General features: G+C 41.1%; 1 protein-coding gene across 1 annotated transcript in view; it reads left to right on the top strand.

Moving 5' to 3' along the window:
- Positions 1-378: 378 nt before the first annotated feature.
- Positions 379-20,400, top strand: part of kiaa1549lb (KIAA1549-like b) — a 140,591-nt gene continuing 120,569 nt past the window's right edge. Inside the window, exon 1 of the mRNA XM_041792076.1 lies at positions 379-662. Coding sequence (XP_041648010.1) covers positions 443-662 — 220 coding nt within the window. The 5' untranslated portion in view covers positions 379-442. The remainder of the gene's footprint in view (positions 663-20,400) is intronic.

Raw genomic sequence — 20,400 nt, 5'->3', positions numbered from 1 at the left:
TTGCACAGTTTAACCAGGGGGTTGTCAGACTTTAAATTATCGACCCTTTCCAGCCTCCAAATCCCCCCAAAATTCTGAGTGACAGTACCCCCCCCCCGTTCAGCCTTGGTGTGCCTCAGGTCAGTGTGATCCAGCCTCTCATCCACAGCTCGATGTCAAACCTTTGGCAAAGTGAGCTCTGCGCCGCCCTGCGCCACACCGCGATGATGATGCTGGGTGGACCGAGCGCAGCGGAGCGATAGGGCGCATTTCTTAATTTCCCTCCAACACCGCGTCCCCCCCTCCCCACCACAACCACCACCACCACCAACCCCGCAAAATCCCCCTCCAGCCCTGGACAGCACGACGAGACCGCGGGACCGCTGTGTTTCCCCCGTTCACGCACGAAGATCGATCCAATGTATTATTTACGGCCGAAACTTCAGCAACTTATCCACTGGATATGGCTCCCGGTGTGAGGAGTGGGCGACGGGCAGGTCACCCCAGAGTATCGGTGGTGGTGGGAGCCGGAGGAGACGACCCCGGTGGGCGCCCTGATGCCGGAGGAGAGGGGAGGTGTTTGAGGACCAGGTGGCGAACCGGAGCAGCGGGGATGCTCGGGCACTGTGTGCTGTCTGTGGGAATGCTTTTACTTGTTGTCCGGTGCGCTGTGGCCGCAGAGGGTAAGCAGCACACCGCAGAAATAGCACGCTGTTTTGTTGCATTAATCCAGACTAAACTGAGTGACATCCATTGTGAAGAGTTGGGAAACACAGGGTGGGAAATGGATCTTTTGTTTGGCTCAGGCAGCGTTTTGTAATCCGCACATTTATTGCTGCTGGGTGCATGATTCACAGGATGAATGCATGGAGCTGTGGTCGACTTAATACCTTTGCGCTATCATTTTTTTAGGGAATAAAAACTTATATTTAAATCACATGCATATGTAAGCATGCAGCAGCCTGTTTTTGCATTGCAGTCAGGGAATACCCGAAGTGTCCAGGCTGCCTGTGATCAGGATTACTGCCCTCAGCCTCACTAACAGCACGCATGATGTGTTGCTGGAGGGTCTGTGTTGATGCTGGTCTGTGCAGGCTTTGCTTTATGTGATGTAACTCTCTCTCTCTTACCTAAGTGAGTGTTTCCACCCCAGACCAAAACCTGTCTAGTCCTTTGTGTCCCTGCTCAGACTGTGATCCTGCTTCTCCTCTGCAGCCATTCCAGCTTCAACTTTGTGTATCAACTTCCTCTTTGTCCTACTTGAATTGTGCATGCATGTTCATGACAGAGCTTATTATTAGTGTCTGGGAGTTGTTCTGGGAGTGCATCGCAGTCACAGGACAGTCAGAGCATCTGGGTCAGCACTAATGACACACATACTGTAGCCCTGGTCTGTCTCTGGCGGCACAGAGGCAGCTGGGGTAAGGTGGGTAAAAAATAGCAGCACTTTGGCTTTGAGAAAGAGGCTCAACAGTATCCTCTTTCTGCAGGTGCACTGATTTGGCTGCACCACCTTTCTTCTCTTCACGCCACCTCAGTAGGGTTAAACGCCGTTGCCCTGTGGTATGACCTCTAAACAGAACAAAACAACATATTCTTTGAGAGCATGTGCTTCCAGCTCCGTCACCTTCTCTTCTGTGTGCAAACTGTGATGTAGTGGCTGTAGTCTCACCTCTGCTGATGCACTGCTACAGTAGCAGAGCCTCCTCCTCCCTCTCCTCCCTCCCTCGCTCTCCTCCTCCCCCTCCTCTTCCTCCTCACAGTCAGCACATCCATTCTTAAACACATGAGCCAAGCAGAAGCGAGAGCACCTGAGCCATTCAGGACATATCGGCGGAAAAAAAGGGCACACCAGTGATTTAAATGTTCATCTTTGTCAAGAAATGGTGCACTTGGACTGTCGACGTGCATGGCAGTGCAACACAATGAATGCTGGATCCTGCAGTCTTTGTCCTGATTTGACTGGCTGTTTAAAGTAGTCTGAATGCTGCCCTCCGGTAGTTTCTTTTTTAGTGTAAAACTGTGATGTAATTCAGGAAAGAGGAGAGAGAGTCTGGGTTTTATTGATTCATTGATTTGTTTGTGTAAGGATAAGACAGCAACAACATTCACTGTGGTCTAATGAGCTTTTAAGCCTGTCAGATAATTCATACTTTAATACCACATGTCATAAAATGCCTTTCCTCTATTATTTCAATGATTGGTAACGATCTAAAGTACAAAACAACTAAAACATCGGACCTTCATACTTTCAACCAAATAATGTCAAAAATAAAAGACAGAAAAATTGTTGTTACCATGTCTTGGCTGCCATTTTTTAAATATAGAGACAAGAAATTATCTAATATTTCATTCCTATAGCATTGATTTCCAACCGGGTTTCCAAGAAAAGTTGAGCCCCACCAGGACCTCAGTTTTTTTTTCAAAGGCTCTGCCCTTTCCCAAACACTTTGTATGAGTGGTTTTCCAAATGGACTTGTGAAACAAATCCATCTGGCGTGCCAGGGTACCATACGGGAATATTTCTTAAGATTTAAATACAAATGCAAATGTTTGTTCGTGGCAACAAACCAAAACAATGACAGATAATATCCCAAAAATTCTCTAGATTAAGCTTAAAAATACTGAATGCTCAAAAAATATGCTGAGAGCATCACATGGTAAACTGAGCTCCTCATTGTCCTCAGATTCTATACCGGGTTGTCCCGCCTTTCAAAATTATCACTTAAGTTCAAACTCGGCTACGTTTGAACTTACGCACAGCTGGTGCAGCCCATAGCTGGTCCCTAAAAGTTTTCTGTAATGTCCCAACCTGCAGACTGTTGACAGCTTCACAGCCCTGCAAAACACTGATATGTGAAATGACTCAACTAACAAAATATAGATATTACAGACAGAGCAAAATCACAGCAAACACTTCTTCGGGTTTATTGATGATAACCCAGAGGAAATATTGATTTTAAGCAGGGACTGTATGTTTCTTCAGGAAATTGTATCTATTTTGTCTTTAATTACTATGAGAGTATTTCAGATTTTGGTAAGTGCTTATGTTTAATGAAGTATTCTTCTCTGAAGGTTTGAAAGAATAACTACATTAAGTTGTGGGTGTCCAGGATGCTAAGACATTTTAAAGGCTCTGTGCCGATATATGGTAGAGGAGCCTAACCTCGTGTATTAACAGAGCTAAAGCCTCATCACACCAAGCCTTCCTGTGTTTACATAAACCAGACTGTGATCTGTTACTGTATGTGACCTCACACTTGTAAGCCATATGATGCATTGCGTTAGATGTACATCTATCATTCTGATTCTCTGTTGTATTCATTTAATAATTTAAAATATGCAGATCTTATTAGTTTCTGTGTTGCTTTTTATTTAGCATCATTTTACTCTTTATTCCAAAACTGAGGTACAAACCTAACTGTGACCTCTGTGAACTGTTACGCCCCTAGTGTGGCATGATCAGATGTTTATCTGATACAATGTTTATCTGTGTCACACTGATCTAATGCTGGCATCCAGAACTACTGTTTGCAGGATCAAATAGGAGATTTCTTTATTGGGCAGAAGAAGTCACTTGTTAGAAAGCTGTGATCTCTTGTCATGGTCAAAAATAGGAGACACTGTTGGCACAATGAGTGTTACACTAAGATAAATGACAAAAAAACAACACTGGTATTGGCACTGGAATTTGGCTGAATAGCTATTTTAATCATCATTATCAGTGTCAGCCCTTATTTTCACAACTAATACATCTCTAAAAAATGTTTATTTAACAGCTGCCAAAAGTTAATAGCAGAGTACCAAAGGAAATTTAGAACCAAAAAAGAGAGAAATAATTTATTTTCTCCCAAACAACGACAAATCTTAAAAACAGGAAAATTCTGCTTTTAAATGCCAAAACTTTTCTAAGAATTAATCTTTACTTCAGTAAGCTACACTGATTTTTTTTTTTTACCCGGTCTCTGAACTTCAGCTCAACCCTGATTCCCTCTCTCTGACAGCACTGTTCTCTGAGAAACATTATGCATACCTCTCTTCAGAGATGCAACCTTTTTAATAGGCTGGATAAGTAGAAATTGAAATAGTACATTGGATCAGGTATTGGCCTGGATGTGACTTAAAGCACCCTGTCAGTGCTGTTTCAAAATTTTTTGTTTCCTTCATCTGTTAGTGAAGGCTGGCCAGACTGCAGTAGCTTTAGTACCACAGTAAAGCCTGCTCTAATGCTACTGTGAATAAAATAGGCCTGATTAAGTGAGTTACAGATTACTGAGTGAGTGACAGATTTATATAGATCTTTAGAGTAGGTGAAGAAGAGAGTTGTATATTGTTCAGTATTTTATGATAAGTATGCTTACGCAACAAGGAATTTGACCCCAGTTTTGCTCTTAGTCCACAAGAATGAAACATTAAATATAAAAAATAAATAAAAAAGTATAAAATCATTTAAATATGAACAAGCACTTGTAGATTAATTTTCTAGTATATACAAACCCGTGTGAATTAATAGTATTGTTGCAAGATGTGGAAAAAGTTTGACTAGACATGGTCAGAAGTATACAATATGTAAGGGTGTGGGCAGATTTACAGAAGGTAGACAGATTAATTTAAGATAGTTTACAAGAATTAGTGCGAATATGCTCAAGAGGTGAGGCACCTTATAACAGTAATGTTTCCTTATTGGAGCTACAGTAAAGCTGCTAGTTATATTTTCTAACACTCTGTGACTGTTGAGTGGTCATCAGATTAACTCTGTGACTGTTGAGCGGTCAGAGTAACTCTGTGACTGTTGAGTGGTCATCAGAGTAACTCTGTGACTGTTAAATGGTCATCAGAGTAACTCTGTGACTGTTGAGTGGTCATCATAGTAACTCTGTGACTGTTGAGTGGTCAGAGTAACTCTGTGGCTGTTGGGTGATCATCAGAGTAGCTCTGTGACTGTTGAGTGGTCATCATAGTAACTCTGTGACTGTTGAGTGGTCAGAGTAACTCTGTGACTGTTGAGTGATCATCAGAGTAACTCTGTGACTGTTGAGTGATCATCAGAGAAACTCTGTGACTGTGGCCATCAGAGTTGATAGTTTGAGTTTTAGTATCCGTACTGTATTTGGAAAGAAAACATCATGCTGCACATGCCCCAGGAGGGTGCACAGACGTTTCTGAGAGCAGTGGCTAATGGATGCACTTACCCGTTGCCTAGAACTGTTCTGAGGTGCGATCATCCCCACTTCTTGCTCCCCCATTAGCCTGCACTCACGTTGCTCCAGCCTGTGAGCCTCTTGTACTCATCTTCATATTGTTATGCTGTATGAAATACAGCTGAACATCTTTCCTTATGACCTCATAATTCTCAGGTCAGATATGTGTGAGAAGCAGAAATACAACCTCAAGCTGACAAAAAATGGCAAGAAACGGAGGAGTACCTCATTGAGATTTTAGTATAAGCTGAGACTAATGCTCTTCTCCATTACTGCATATGAAAAAACAAAAAAACTATCCTAGTAAAACTTATTCAAAGGGGCACTTGTGTAGTCTTGAGGGTAAAAGGGCAGTGGCTTTAACTCCCTTTGTACTCTACTGTAACAACACAAGAACCTCATATGTGCTTAACAACATTAGACTCAAACACTGATCAAACTTACAGGCATAAGATTGTATACTATAATTTACTGGACAGCCTTTTGCAGCATTGACCATAGATCATGTAATGTTTCTGGGTTTCCTATAATGTAATAATTTCCTGATAATGTAATAAAAAATTGCCCTTAACTCAGTCAAAAATGTAATAAAACCCAATAATGTAATAACTTCACCAATAATGTAATAAAGTATCCTGACTGATATTTAATATTGTAATAACATTTTTTTCAAACCTGATAATGTAATACTTGACAGATAATGTAATAAATATGTTCATTTTCAGTCCAGAGTTCTACATTTTGTGTTTTAATAATCTAAGAATGTTATATACACTGGATTTGAAACAACAGAAAGACTATTGGGTAAAATTGCAGACCTTGAGTACCATACAGCCATATGCACATGTGCAAATAATCAGGGACATGCAACTACATCCTGGTCTTACTGAGTGGGTGATGGACTTACCTCCTTGTGAGACCAGAATTCAAGCTCAGATAAGCTTCTGAGCAGCACTGGAGACCCCAGGTAACTCTTCCCTTAACGTACCTCTTCACAGATTTCCAACAAATCACTACCTCATGAAAACAACCACAATCCAACAAAACAACTTTCAGTAACACTTCATTTGAAGATGGTATAAGCATTCATAACACCTACATACACATTACATGACACCTGACATAAATACAGGTCTACATGTCCACTCACAAATGCTTATTATATCACTTTCAATGTCAAATTGACATCTTACTCTATGTCAAGTGACATAATGGTCAGCTGACATACTGTCATAGTATATTATGAGATTTACCAGTACAAGACAGTCAGCTCTTTTACAGTCCAACAGGAAGTTCATCTTCAACACTGTAACAACTGGTTATTACGGTACTACAAAGATATATACTGGAAATAGATTGTTGATGAACGTGGATACTGATAAATGACTGTTTCAGCATTGCAAGTGTAAGCGATGTGATGTAAAGTGAACTCTAACTAGTCTCCCAAAAGCTCACACTTCAAAGCTGGGTTTCTAAAGGTTGAGTTATATTGTTTGAATGAATTACCACCTCGCATATGTTTCTTTTGAAACTGTTGGACTAACTGGTTATGTTATTAATTTCTATTGGTGAGATGTCCAACCTCTATAATTTATATTTGGTTTACAGTAAGTTAAATGAACCACTGTTAACTAGTCTGATGCTTCCAAAGACATTCATACTTCTAGTCTACCTATTTTAGCTGACTTGATGCCTTCTTAATGTTCATGAGCTGTTCTGTAAGCTACTCATCATAATAGTAATGTAGTACCATAATAACCAGTTGTTACAGTGTTAACCACATAGAAGCTGAACTTCCTGTTGGACTGTAAAAGAACTGACTGTCTTGTACAGGTAAACCTCACAATAAACTATAAGTATGACAGTATGTCAGCTGACCACTATGTTACTTGACATAGAGTAAGATGTCAACTTGACATTGAAAGTGATATAATAAGCATTTATGAGTGGATATGTAGGCCTGTATTTATGTCAGGTGTCATGTAATGTGTATGTAGGTGTTATGAATGCTTATGCCATCTTCAAATGAAGTGTTACTGAAAGTTGTTTTGTTGGATTGTGGTTGTTTTCATGAGGTAGTGATTTGTTGGAAATCTGTGAGGTGAAGAGGTGTTATAACATTATCAGGAAATTATTACATTTTAGGGTGCTACAAGCTGAACCACTGGAGCTGTGTAAGTGGTCAGTCTAATATGTATCCTATAAAATTTGTTTATTTCAGGATAACTTATACTGTGAGGGCTCTGAACTTCCTGAATGAGGAGGCTGAAACAAATAACGAGGCATTCAGGCACACCCTGCATGCTGCTGAGATCTGTGTCTGTGAATGGTGATAGTGTGGAAACTGTGGAGCAGTTCACCTGTCCTGGCAGCATTGATCCCCTAACTGAGAAGCTGAGATCAAACTCGGACTTGGCCTCAAACATGGGGTAATGGGTTTGCAGGGCAAGGCGGTGTGGCGCTCATGGTATCAGATCTGTGGACGAAAGTCAGTCTTTCAGTCCTTAGTCCCCTTGTCTTACGATAATCTTGTGAGGCCTGAATGTTGACTGATGGCCAGAGGTGCCAGGTGGACTCCTTTGTGATGCCTTTTTCCTCTTTGGTATCATTGGAAAAAGACCATGAGTCTAATGCTGACGTGTTTAGGAGAGCCGGTATGGGGTCAGCTGGTTGATATGGGAGCAGCCCTTATTTATTATTTATCTTTATTTAAACTCAAAAAACATTGAGGGCGAGCCCCTATTTACAATGACGTCAAACATAAAAATAATGAAAATGTATGATATCAGACATATTCAAAAGACATAAAGTACATTAGCAAGTTAAAAATACATCATATCAATCAGAAAAGGGACATAAAAGTCAGGTGACACAAGTGCAATCAAAGCACAAGAAATTCAGCAGTAATGATTTGAAATGCCCCACAGTAACCAGTTCTTTGATTTTTAAAGTGCTCTGCAGTGAGTTCCAAGCAGATGGTGCAAAGACACTAAGGCAGATCTGCCAAGCTCAGAATGAACTTTTGGAACCTGGAGAGTTAGCCAGTCACTACAACGGGTATTATGCATCCCAGAGGACCAGGCTAACATGGAGGAGATGTAAGGAGGACGCATCCCAAGTAGAGCCTACAAATTTGTCTTAAAAATTGAATAAAAAAAAAACACGATGGTGATACAATACATTATGATGCAATATGCTAATAGAACAATGCAATACAATACAATAACAGTGTGGTGACAATACAAACCCCTATTCCAACAAACTTTAAAATGTGAATAAAATAAAACAGTGATTTGCAAATCCTTTTCTGCTTATATTTAATTAAATACAGCTAGAAAAGATATATAATGATCAAACTGTTTTTCTATAGAAGCACATGTTCGGATTTGTCTTTGCAGATAAAGTCACCGATACACCTTTTGATCTTTTGAGCCCTTGTGCTGTTTTGGGGAAGTGGGATTGTGAACGCTAAGAGTCTTTTGGCCTGGCTGGATTCTGCTCCTGGCATCTTGGCGAATTGCTTAGGGGTGATGATTTGCTGAGTGGCTCCTCATGTTACCCTTAATTCCCCATGTGTCATTGCAGTCTGGCAGTGTCTGTATATTGTTTTTTGTTTGCCTGTCACCTTTTCTCATTTCTTGACACCGGGAAACCAAAATGCTTCTACACGTCAGATTTAAAAGTCATCGGAGCCTTTACAATCTCAGAAACTTCAGTCCCTCCGATCTCTCTGTAGACTGACTCTAGCTTGCCACTCGTAGCCACTTAGGCACCATTTTGGCACTGTTAGATCAAGATGAGTGGTGTGCAAAGGATGATGGGTCCACAAGGGCCAATAGGAACTGTAGTTCCCACTTCCCTCTTTGCTTCACTACACCTTTTCCCTGAAGACCTACCATTTGAAACTGTCACATGTCTGCTTCTGTCACAGCAATGCGGAATTAACAATGCCGTTACATTCCTACAGGACAACCAAACATGCATATGATCAGCTGATTAGACACATCACAGGAAAATCACATGACTCCTCTGAGGAAGACTGCATGAACTTAGCAGTCGAAACATATCAAAGTAACGCAAAACTATACTCATCTGTCATTAAAAAACAAAGGAAAAAACCCCAGAAGCACTGTCAACTCTGAGATCAACTGACCTAAAGTGGAAATTGTGTTGTGGTCCTCATTATTTAGAAACAATAGCCTTTTAGTAGTTCGGGCAAAAGAATAAAAAGGAACATCCAAACTGTTCAACTGTTCATCAATTCAAAGTTCAAAAGCCAGCATCTGTGATGACCTGAAGATGTATTAGTGCCCATGGCATGGGTAACTTGCACGTCTGCGAAGGCTCCTTTAATACTGAGGGCTTCATTCTGGTTTTAGAACATAAACTTAGCACAAAAAAGTAAGGAAATTTGTGTTTGGCAGATTATTTCATTGTTGTAACAATGCTTCTTGGCAATAAATCTTACACCGTTGGAAAGCCTGTTTATTACCCTTTTAAATGGTGCCATATTTGTAAGGAGCATGCATTTATGGGATGAGCAGCAGAGCTGAGTATGTGTGTTGCGCCCATGAAAAATAAGCCAAATCTTCTCTGCAAATGCCAAACAGCTTATCATGATGTTGCTATTGACTGCTGTTTTGAGCTTCTGGTACCCCCAGGTGCTGACAGTCAGGTGTCTGATTGGCACCTGGTTGGTGTGCGATAGGGCAACTTCAAGTTTGTGTTTTGCAAAACCAAGTTGCGGCATTATTTGGAGTGAGCCCTCCTAGTACCTTCTCCAAACTGAAGGCCAAGTTCCATATAAGGGGGGATGTCAGAGACAGGCCACAAAGTGGGCTTCTAAGGAAGACGACACCCCAAGAAGATTGTTTCTTCACCCTTTTAGCACTTAGGTACTGTAGGCTATCTTCTACAGATTTGCAGTCAAGATTTGCAGGATGATATGGCCGACAGCTCTCAGCCCAGACAATCCGGAACAGACTGTACGCAGCCAATCTCCAGTCTCATAGAGCTGCCAGGAGGCCTGCCATGACTGCCTTTCACCGTCAGGCCCATTTCCACTGGTGTCAGCAACATGTGCACTGGAACTTGAACATGTGGAGGAATGTTATGTTCAGCAACGAATCCAGATTCTGTCTGCGGCAGTTGGATCATAGGGTTTAAGTGTGGGGAGGACATGGAGAACAATATGCTGATTGCTGCACCGATAGAGTAACATCTTTTGGTGGAGGCAGTGTGATGGTATGGGGCGGCATTTCCCTCACTGGAAAAACAAGGCTTGTCATCATTGGAGGAAATCTCAATGCAGAGAGATATCGAGATGAGATTCTGCAACCAGTGGCAATCCCATATCACCACAGTCTAGGACCAAACTCTATCCTCCAAGATGATAATGCTCAACCCCACAGAGCGGGGTTGATCAGAGACTACCTCCAGAATTTGGGAGTGGAGAGGATGAAATGGCCTGTCAGCAGTCCTGACCGCAACCCCATTGAACACTTGTAGGATCAACTTGGGCATGCTGTTCGTGCCAGAGTGACCAACACAATCACTTTGGCTGACTTGTGACAAATGCTGGTTGAAGAATGGGATGCCATTCCACAGCAGTGTGTGACCAGGCTGGTGACCAGCAGGAGGAGGAGGTGCCAGACTGTTGTGGCCATCCAGTCCAACAAACACCAAACAAGAGTCAATGTCAGAATAAGCTGTTTGGCATTTGCAGAGAAGATTTGGCTTATTTTTTCATGGGCGCAACACACATACTTAGCTTTGCTGCTCACCCCATAAATGCATGCTTCTTACAAATGGGGCACCATTTAAAGAGGTAATAAACAGGCTTTCCAATGGTATAAGATTTATTGCCAAGTAGCATTGTTACAACAATGAAATAATCTACTAAACACAAATTTGTAAATTTGTATTGCTTTAAAATTTGTTCAAACCACTGACAAATGTAGGTGACCAATAGTGATGATTGATATAAAAAAAAATTCAGATAATGAAAGTGGAGATAGGAGGTTATGGCCCTGTGCTAGCAACACAGTGGCTTCACAGTAAAGAGTACATGTACTAGACTGGGCTGCATACAGTCTAGACCTGCCTCCCTTTGAGAATACTGTTACATTATGAAGCTCAAAATCCAACCACAGAAACCTTGTACAATGGAGCAAATTTGGATGTACATCAGGTAAGATTGGTAAAGAATTCCACTTTCAGAACACCAATATTTAATCCTCCAGTTCCTGGATGCTTTCAGAGTGTTGTAAGAATAAGATGTGATGTAGCAGAGTGGTGAACTGGCTCCTCTCCCTACTTTTTTGGAATGCATTGTGGGCAAATTCATAATGTGTGTTTATTTCTGAAAAACAATGAAGTTGAGCAGTTTCAACATGAGATATATTGTCTTTGGGGTGTATTCGATAGAATATACTGACAAGGATTTGCAAATCACTGTGCTCTGTTTGAATTTATTCATTTATTCTATGTCCCAACTTATGGGGAATAACACCATTAGCAAAATGATATGATAGCGTACATTACATACCGTACACGGCATGGCAACAGGATGTGACACGACATGACTTAATACGATATGGGACACTCAGACTGCCATTTCTTCTTCTTAAGCGTTTAAACATCTGGTCACATGGCTATTCATTTAATGTGCTCCACTGTGAGCAGTCCTGAAGCGTTGATGCAGTCAGAGTCAAGCTACACTGTAAGTTTTTAAGTCAATGTCATTAATTGGCATCTATATTTGTATGACATGAGTCCTGATGATGTGAATTGCTAACCTTGCAAAGCAGATGGATGCGCCCATTTCCATAGTTCTTACTGGTGAATCCATCTTGCAACGCTCCCGTCTGAACCGTTTGGGCCCTGTTAGAAAGTGACAGGAGCAATCAGCGACGAGGGGCAGTACTTTCGGGCACGGCGGACTTTTGACATAAACAAGCAGCAATAAGAGGCCGATGCCGTTATGGCAGAAGACATTAGTGGGGATGCTGCTAAAGCTCCAGTTTTATCAGAACTTGATGACATTTCTTCGTTAAAAGAAGACCAAAGAACAGCATTGAGTTTTCTTCTTTTCAAAAATGATAAAGGTTGTGTACTGACATGTCTATAGTTGCCATGGTTCGCGTTATGCAGTTCTGTATGGAGTTTATTCCTTGGTAGCTGTGCACTGTTACTCTGATTGGCCCGTAAAGATGTGACAGAACATTTATCCAATCACCCTCCGAGTTTTTTTTTTTTTTTTCCCAAAGGCTCTGCCCTTTCCAAATCGCTGTATATTGAAGGTTTTCCAGATGGATGTGTGAAACAAATCCATCTGGCATGTCAGGTTAGTGAATTGCCCCATCCATATTTTTCCCTTAATTGCAATGCAGGAAAGATAAACACTGAATTATTTTCATACATCAGATAATAGCACTGGCCTCAGGTTCTGCTGAGGTTCTACTGCTGTGTGTGTGTGAGGTTTACTGAATGAAAAACATCCTCCCTTGCTGTGAGCGACTAATATCCTGACTCATTCCCTGAGTGTGGAATCGGTACAACATGTGGTTTCCATGGAAACACCAATACTTTGCCCTGCAGTGACCAGTTTCCCCCTTTAACCCCTGTAATAGTCAGTGGTGTATAGGACAGTCATGTGGCGTGTGTATCCATCGTTCTTACTAATGTTGCTGAAAAAACAAATCTTTCTCCGTGTAGTTAGATTTGTCTCTGATGAACTCTCCGGCTCTGTTGTCTGGCTTGTTTCTTTCTTATTAACCCAGCTGGTGAAATCAATGCGCAGCAGCAGCTCGAGGACATGCAGCAGAGCGAGCAGAGCAAAGGCATCTTTGGTCTTTTCACCATCTCAAAGACTCCTCTGACGTCAGCTTTGTTTACTCGTACAATTACAACCCCCCGCCCCGTTGCTTATGAGTGCTGACATCTCCGTTTTGACAGGGGTTAACCTCATCGACCCGCCGCTGTATGAGATGCTATCCCTGAGCTACTGCAAGTCATCACTTTCTGCTTAGGAATTCATGGAAAGGAGACATGACAGGACGATTCAAAGACATTTCCTATTTGCAATGCAGTCTGAGGCTTTTTTCCCCATCAAATGACTGTGAACATGAACATCACAGCAGCCTCTGTGGTTTGTCTTCTTTTGTGTCTTGTATCTCAGTATCTTTCAGCTTTCTTCTCTCTCTGTCCAGATAAGCCTTTTCATGGCTGTCACGATGTTTAATGTTGAAATATCTTCCAGGAATAGCCTTTAAAAAAACAACAGCCATGACTCACCCGTGGTCTGATGACCGTCTGCATGAGCCCTGGGTTTTCAGGAGCATGCAGCTAATATTAATTCTCTGTTTATTTACCTTGTTTCACCTTGTTGCAGTGATTCGGTGTGAAATTGTTAATTATGTTGTGGGAAAGCATGTCAGGGAGGCTTAAAATGAATGTGCACAATGTGTGTATGTGTGCAGTGAATACAGTCATTTCTCCCCAGGTAATCTCTATGTACAGATTCTGCATAGAAAATGTGGAATATGTGCTCTCCATGGACTTTAGAAGACATGGAAGTAGCCTCAGTGGTGTCACCCACCGGTTTTTGAAGTGGTTGCCATGAAGTCTCAAACATACTTTAATAAATTTAGTGACAGGCAAAGATGTCAAGTCAAGGCAGGCCCTGGCAATGGCTACAATGTGCTTGCCTGTGAGTCAGATTGGCCGCAACATTACACGTCACCCTTAGCATTAATGAGAAACAGATAGGCACGGGAAGCAAAAATGTCAACTGCATCAGGTGGGAAACAGGAAGTACACCTGCGCTGCAAGTAGGGTTGTTCCGATTCCGATACCAGTATCGGAAATACGTCCAATACTGCTTAAAATGAAGGTATTGGTATCGGCAAGTACACGAGTTAATGCACCGATCCGATGCTGTTTGGTTTAGATTTGTATTTTGCTTTGTTTTGCCATGCTAAATGTTACCAGAGAGCACTGCATGCATGGGCCACCATTTTTAGAGCAGCGAAGAAGAACCAAAGGACTCACTGCAGCAGTAAAGAATGGTGGCTGTGAGACAGTTTTTCTCTGAATGTGATCGTTAAAATGCCTTCTAGACCGGCGCTGCCGTACACGACAAGAAGGGACACAGTTTATCAAAAGTTAAATAACTTTTCAACCATAAATCTTTGCCTCTTACTTGTTTTTCCTCTTGAAGCTAGCTATTGTGCCTTATCATTGATGGTACTGATGCCTTTGATTCCCCTGGGCAGAAATTTTAGTGACCCAGGAGCTCATGTGACTCTGGTGGACTTCAGTGATTAAACACCCGTAAACCCAATATTGAACATCTTTTGATCCATTTTAAGTGAATTACAATCATTTATTACTGCTAGCTCGGATGCTAACAGCCATACTGTTTTCCCTTCGTGAGGGTCTATCAGTCAGTTGCAGGCTGTTCTGTAGTCACGTCATGCTGCCTTAGCAGAGCATAATGGAGAGAGAGAGCCTGTGATGCAGCCCCCTGTATTATTCTATTTGTTGAGCAATGTTCTGAGTCAAATATAGGTCTAGAATAATTTGCTAGTCTGAACAGTCAGTCCAGAAAGTTCACACTAGTATCAGGTCAATACTCGGTATTGGCTGACACCAAACACCTATTGAAATCTTATCGGGAAGGAAAAAACGGTATTGGAACATCCCTAGCTGCAAGCCAAGATTCTCTGTGCTGGATGTATGATAGGGCCCATGATGTGACTTCTAATTGTGTGATGTTTGTAGTCCTGCAAATATCGACCTGGTATTGGCTTTGGAGCATTAACATTTGCAAAAACCAACTGAAAATGCTCAAAATGTACCTGGGTGAGCTGCATGTGTGAATACAAACAGAGGTTTTTCAACCTGACTTTAATGTTAAATTTCCCAGCTAGCCTAGTGTTTTACCCTCCCCAATAACTTCTTCTATACAGACCTGCTTTTATTTTGAAAGAAAATAAGGAACTGAGAGTAGATTGAAAATTATGGCCTGAACTTAACCATGGAAAAGGGAACTTGATATGGATTAAAAAAGGAAAAAGAGCCACCAAAAAGTTAGATATCACAAGGTGCATTTCTGCATTAATGCTGACAGCATGAGTACACAGGGCTAAAACAGTAGCAGTAGTTGCAAGAACGCATGGTGTGATGACATCTGGGCTCCCACGGACTGTAATCTGACAACAGCCTATTATAGCTTCTGTTTGCAAATGCAGTAAACAATCCATTACAGATTGAAATTTTAACTTTAAAAGCAGTGGGCATGCTGATGTGTCAAAAAAGCCAAGTACATTAAGATTTTTGGACTCCTTGGAATGCATAAAAAATGTCAAATTGACCTCCATTCAGCAAAACAAACTTCTTAACAGCTGTTTTCGTTGTCTCTCGGGAGGACAGATTTTGCGTTCAGTAGTTTACAAATAGAGGCCTGTTATTGCAAGTAAGTAAGACCAATTTTAAGCCCATATTCCTGAATTAAGCCTGAGTGGAGCCTCTGTGTAACTTACTATTTACAGTTAAACTAAGACACACCACAAACAGATGAAAGGGCTCTTCTGTAGGAGATGTAATGAAGGAACAAATGACTGCATTTATTTTACAGATTTCACTTCCCTCTTATCTGAGCGCATGGATACTTTAAATGTGGCTAACTGAGCTATAAACAATGCAGTGCAATGAAATAAAAGTATTGAATAGAATTCTTTAAACACCAATCGTGGGCCATAGCAAATCAAGTGGTTGGCAGTCATTCTCAGAGGTGTCAGATGATAGCTGGTGGGTCCTGAGATTGCTTCTTAGGTGGGCTTCTATTCCATTCAATAGTAATGCCAACATTTTTTATTGTAAACAGACAGAAATCCAATTAAAACAATCAATTGGAATGAAAAGGAACGAAAAGCATTATTTGTATCCCACTCTCCATCACTCTCTATTCTCCATCTGTTTTCTTTTGCATGTTTTGCCAATATTTTGACAAATTTGACTGACTGTGTTAGCTCTGTTCATTCTTATGCAGAAACTCAAATGCCAGAAAGAAGGAAAATGCAACAGTAGCAAAAAGAGAGCTTTATATACTGAATGAAAACATCTATAAGTACAGCTCTTTATAAGAATGTTAAATATGAATCTTCAGTGTTTTTCTCTCCCAGGAACCTCTAAGTCTCTTTGTCTCAGATCTTAAAGAAAGAGGAAAGGTTTGCAGTCCTTTCTCCTCACATCTGTAAACAAATCAGGCAGCACTTCAACAACACGTAGATGTAATGATAAGAAGGCAAACAGGCTTCTAATTAGCATCCTGCACCATCTGCCTCACATTATCCTGTGTACAGTTCACTGCAATCAGGGAATATTGTGTGCGAATGTGCATGTATGTATGCGTGTTCTGAATAGCTCTGTGTGCCTTTGTGCCTCTCTGTTCTCTGTCTGTTTCGGCTGTTTGGTGCAGGTTTATGGCGGACAAAGGCTTGGCTCTGAAGCCAGAGAGAGGACAGGGCAGCAGGCTGCCTGATTTATTGGGACTCGCTGTATAATACACCACACTGAGCTACACAAGGCCACTCTTCATCACACTGCATCACACAGAGCCATAGCAGATGACAGCATATGAGGCCTGAATCTCTTGGATATGTAGGGATGTCTGATTCTAAACAACAACAACAACTCCTGATTACACTGTCATGATTGTCTCTGTTCAAAAAAGAAGATGGGCATTGCTGACTGTATGATTTGGCCAGTATCTTAAATGATTCTTCTTTACTGTTCATAGGTTCCACATTTTCACCTTTTAATTGTTGAATTCAGGTGTTTCAATTAGACACATTGCCACAGGTGTATGAGATCAAACACCTAGCTGTGCAGACTCCATGTGCAAACATTTGTGATACTAAATGGGTTGTTCTGAAGAGCTCAGTGACCTCAAGCGTAGTACTGTTTGATGCAGCCTTTGTAATAAGACAGTTTGTGAAATTTCATCCCCACGGCTAACTATTAGTAATATTGTTAAAAAGTGGAAGCGTTGAGGAACAACAGCGACTCGGACCACATAAAATCACAGAGTGGGGCAAACGACTGCTAAGATGCATGGTGTGTAAAAGTTGTCAACACTCTGCTGAATCCACAGCTGAGGAGTTCTGAACTTTCACTTGCATTATTGTAAGACCAAAAACTGTGCGGTCGGAGCTTCAACGAATGGGGCTCCCTGGCCGAGCCACTGCATCTAAGCCTCACAACACCAATTCCAATGCCAAGTGTGGGACGGAGAGATGTAAAGCACACCAACACTAGACTGTGGAGCAGTGGCAGAGGGATAATGGTAGGGGGCTATTTTCAGGGTTTGGGCTAGGCCCCTTATCTTCAGTTGAAGGCAATTCTTCATACTTCAGCATACCAAGATATTGCTTCCAACTTTGTGGCAACAGTTTGGGGAAGGCCCTTTTTTATTCCAACATGACTGTGCCCCAGTGCACAAAGAAAGGATTATAAAGACAGTTTGATGTGTTTGATGTGGAAGAACTTGACTGGCCCGCACAGAGCCTAGACTTCAACTCCAACAAGCACCTTTGGGATGAACTTGCGCAAGACACTGCAAGCCAGGCCATCATCAGTGCCGACCTCACAAATGCTTTATGGAAAGAATGGGCACACCCATTCGCACAGAAACGCTCGAAAATCTTGTGAAAAGCCTCCCAAGAAGAGTGGAGACTGTCATAGCTCCATATTATAGTACATGCATTTAAATACGTTGTTAAAGTCCTTGTTGGTGTAATGGTCAGGTGGCCAAATACTTTTGTCCATGTAGTGTAAGTTTAACATGTCAGAGGCCCTTTCATTGTCTTTTTAACACCAATAAGACACTTCCTGTCTGTTTAACATTATTTTAACAGTCGCCCATATACTATAGGCTTTAACCCTCAATCATTTCCCTGTCTCAATGCAGGTTTGGTGCACGTTCTCCCCTACTCCCCATATTTTATGTCTTTCTGCGGATGTCCTGTCAAATAGAGGCAAAAAGCCCCCACAAAATCTCTCTATCTGTAAAAAAAAAACATTATTCAATGCTTTTCTTCTTTTACTTCCTTTCTGTTACCAAAACCCTCTAGTCAGGTTCATATTTAGACTCACTAGTAAAAAGAAGCTGCTGAAAAACAGATAAAAGTCAATATTTAACTGTAAAAATATGGTGTGGCTAGGGGTGAGACAAAAAAATGATATGGATATCAACACTTTAATTCAGAAATGTGTGGTTTAGATACTTTCCTGTCAGTTTGACTGTCCACGCCACTGCGTCATTCTCCACAGTTGTATTTATGACATCAGTGAGGGTCAAATGAAAAGAACTTAATTGGCCAAAGGAGTGGACTGAGGCATAATGCCAGACAGTGATGAAGAGAAGCTAAAGAATAGAAGCATTATAAGGGTGAAGCTGATACCAAATTGTAGAATTAATACTTAGTCCTGCACTTTACCTTTGGAGGGACATTTATGCTCTTTTTAATTAAATATATTAATGTATTATTATATGATTGTCTCACATATATCATGGTGCTTCCCACACATACTGTAGATGCTACTTGGGCGGTCTGCCTAGGTAGACCAGCTGCCAAAGTATTATTGCCTTTTTGTGTACATCTCCACTAAATTCACAGATTGAGCTGTGATGTCTCATGTTAAAACTAAAACCTTTTATGCCTTAGTTTTGATCATTTTCTGCAGCTGTTTGCTGCTAAAATAGTTTAGGATGATTGTTTTAATACGCTTCACCACCAACAAGCCTATACATATGCCGATCACCTGTTAACGGGATATTGATGGAAATGTACAAACTGAGCAATGCTATTTGAGTGGCTGTGCTGCTAATGGGGTTTAGTGGTTAGGTTGCACCCCATCCATGTTTGCAGATGGCCAGGGTTCAATTCAATCCTGTGGCTTCTTTCTCCATGTTTCTCCCCTGCTGTCTCAGCCCTGTTCCAACTCCACTGTCCTCCTATAGCTTTTGTAACGTATCGATTGCATCATATGCTATCAGATTGTATTGGATCATATCATACTGTTTCTGCGGTTCCTGGTGACTCTGGTTTTCTGAATAGAAGTTTAAAATTGTTGACTTTTAGGGCAAAGCCTTAAGAGAAAGCATATGCCATAAGGAAGATGTGCCATGATGACAGTGTTTTTATGCCCTTTTTGGACAATTACAACATCACTTGAGTGTAAATGTTGGATTGTTGGTTTTGAAAAGTAACAGAAGTGGTCACAAACACCCAGCAGCATTTTGGTGTAAATAAATTCACCTGTTTGTGTGAGTGAAGGGTACATAGGTTCTTTAATCTAAATAATAACATAGGACATCCTTAGAAGCTGATCTAGAAATGAACATCTTAGTATGCACAAATGTGGCCTTGGCTGAGGTGTTTTTGTCATTTTTGAACAAGTGAAGTCTTTTTCTGTAACTTTGAATGATTTCATGGGAAAGTCAAAGATAGGGAAGTTAAAAATTTAAGAAGATTTTCAAAGTGAATGAGGCCGGATCAGGCCAGGATTTAGGTCTGTGATGTGCATAAATGAGCGAGACAGGAGGAAAGAAAGAGAGGGAGATTTGCTTCTTCACAGACGTGTCATCAGTCACATTTAATGGTGTCACTGTACGTGTATCATATTTAGCTTTTCTCTACTTTTGTTACTAATTGGAAATGCTAAGTGTAATGCCAAGTGTAGCTGTAGGCCTGACTTTTTTTCAAACAGATGTCTCTGTGGACTGTGGCATTTCAGCTAATCCCTCTGAACCACTGGAGGGGGGACTGTAAGATCACTGAGACATACCAACACATTAATTACACTCAGCCCTCAAAATGCTACACACTTAGCAGCTAGCGGAGTGAGCACACACGAGTAATGCAGAAACTCTTACTTCAAAAATTCATAATTACTTTGGTGTTATACAATAAATGTGTAACACTGCTGAAAGTTGCCATGTCTTATGTTAATTCTTGCCTCTAGGGGGCAGGCAATCAAAAACACATGATGAAAAACACCACTGACACAGGATACAGCTTTAAAGCAAAATGTTGTCATGGTTAACATAATAGCAAACATCAGCTGTCTAACAAAGCAAGCTAAGAGAAATATGGAAACATGTTAGTCTGACTGAACTGACTCCCAAATTTAATTCCTTGAAGTCTGGCTAAAA

This window comes from Cheilinus undulatus, linkage group 1, assembly GCF_018320785.1.
Source record: "Cheilinus undulatus linkage group 1, ASM1832078v1, whole genome shotgun sequence".
NCBI lineage: Eukaryota > Metazoa > Chordata > Actinopteri > Labriformes > Labridae > Cheilinus > Cheilinus undulatus.
The sequence above is the reverse complement of the archived record's forward strand: the minus strand, read 5'-3'. Positions and strand labels throughout refer to the sequence as shown.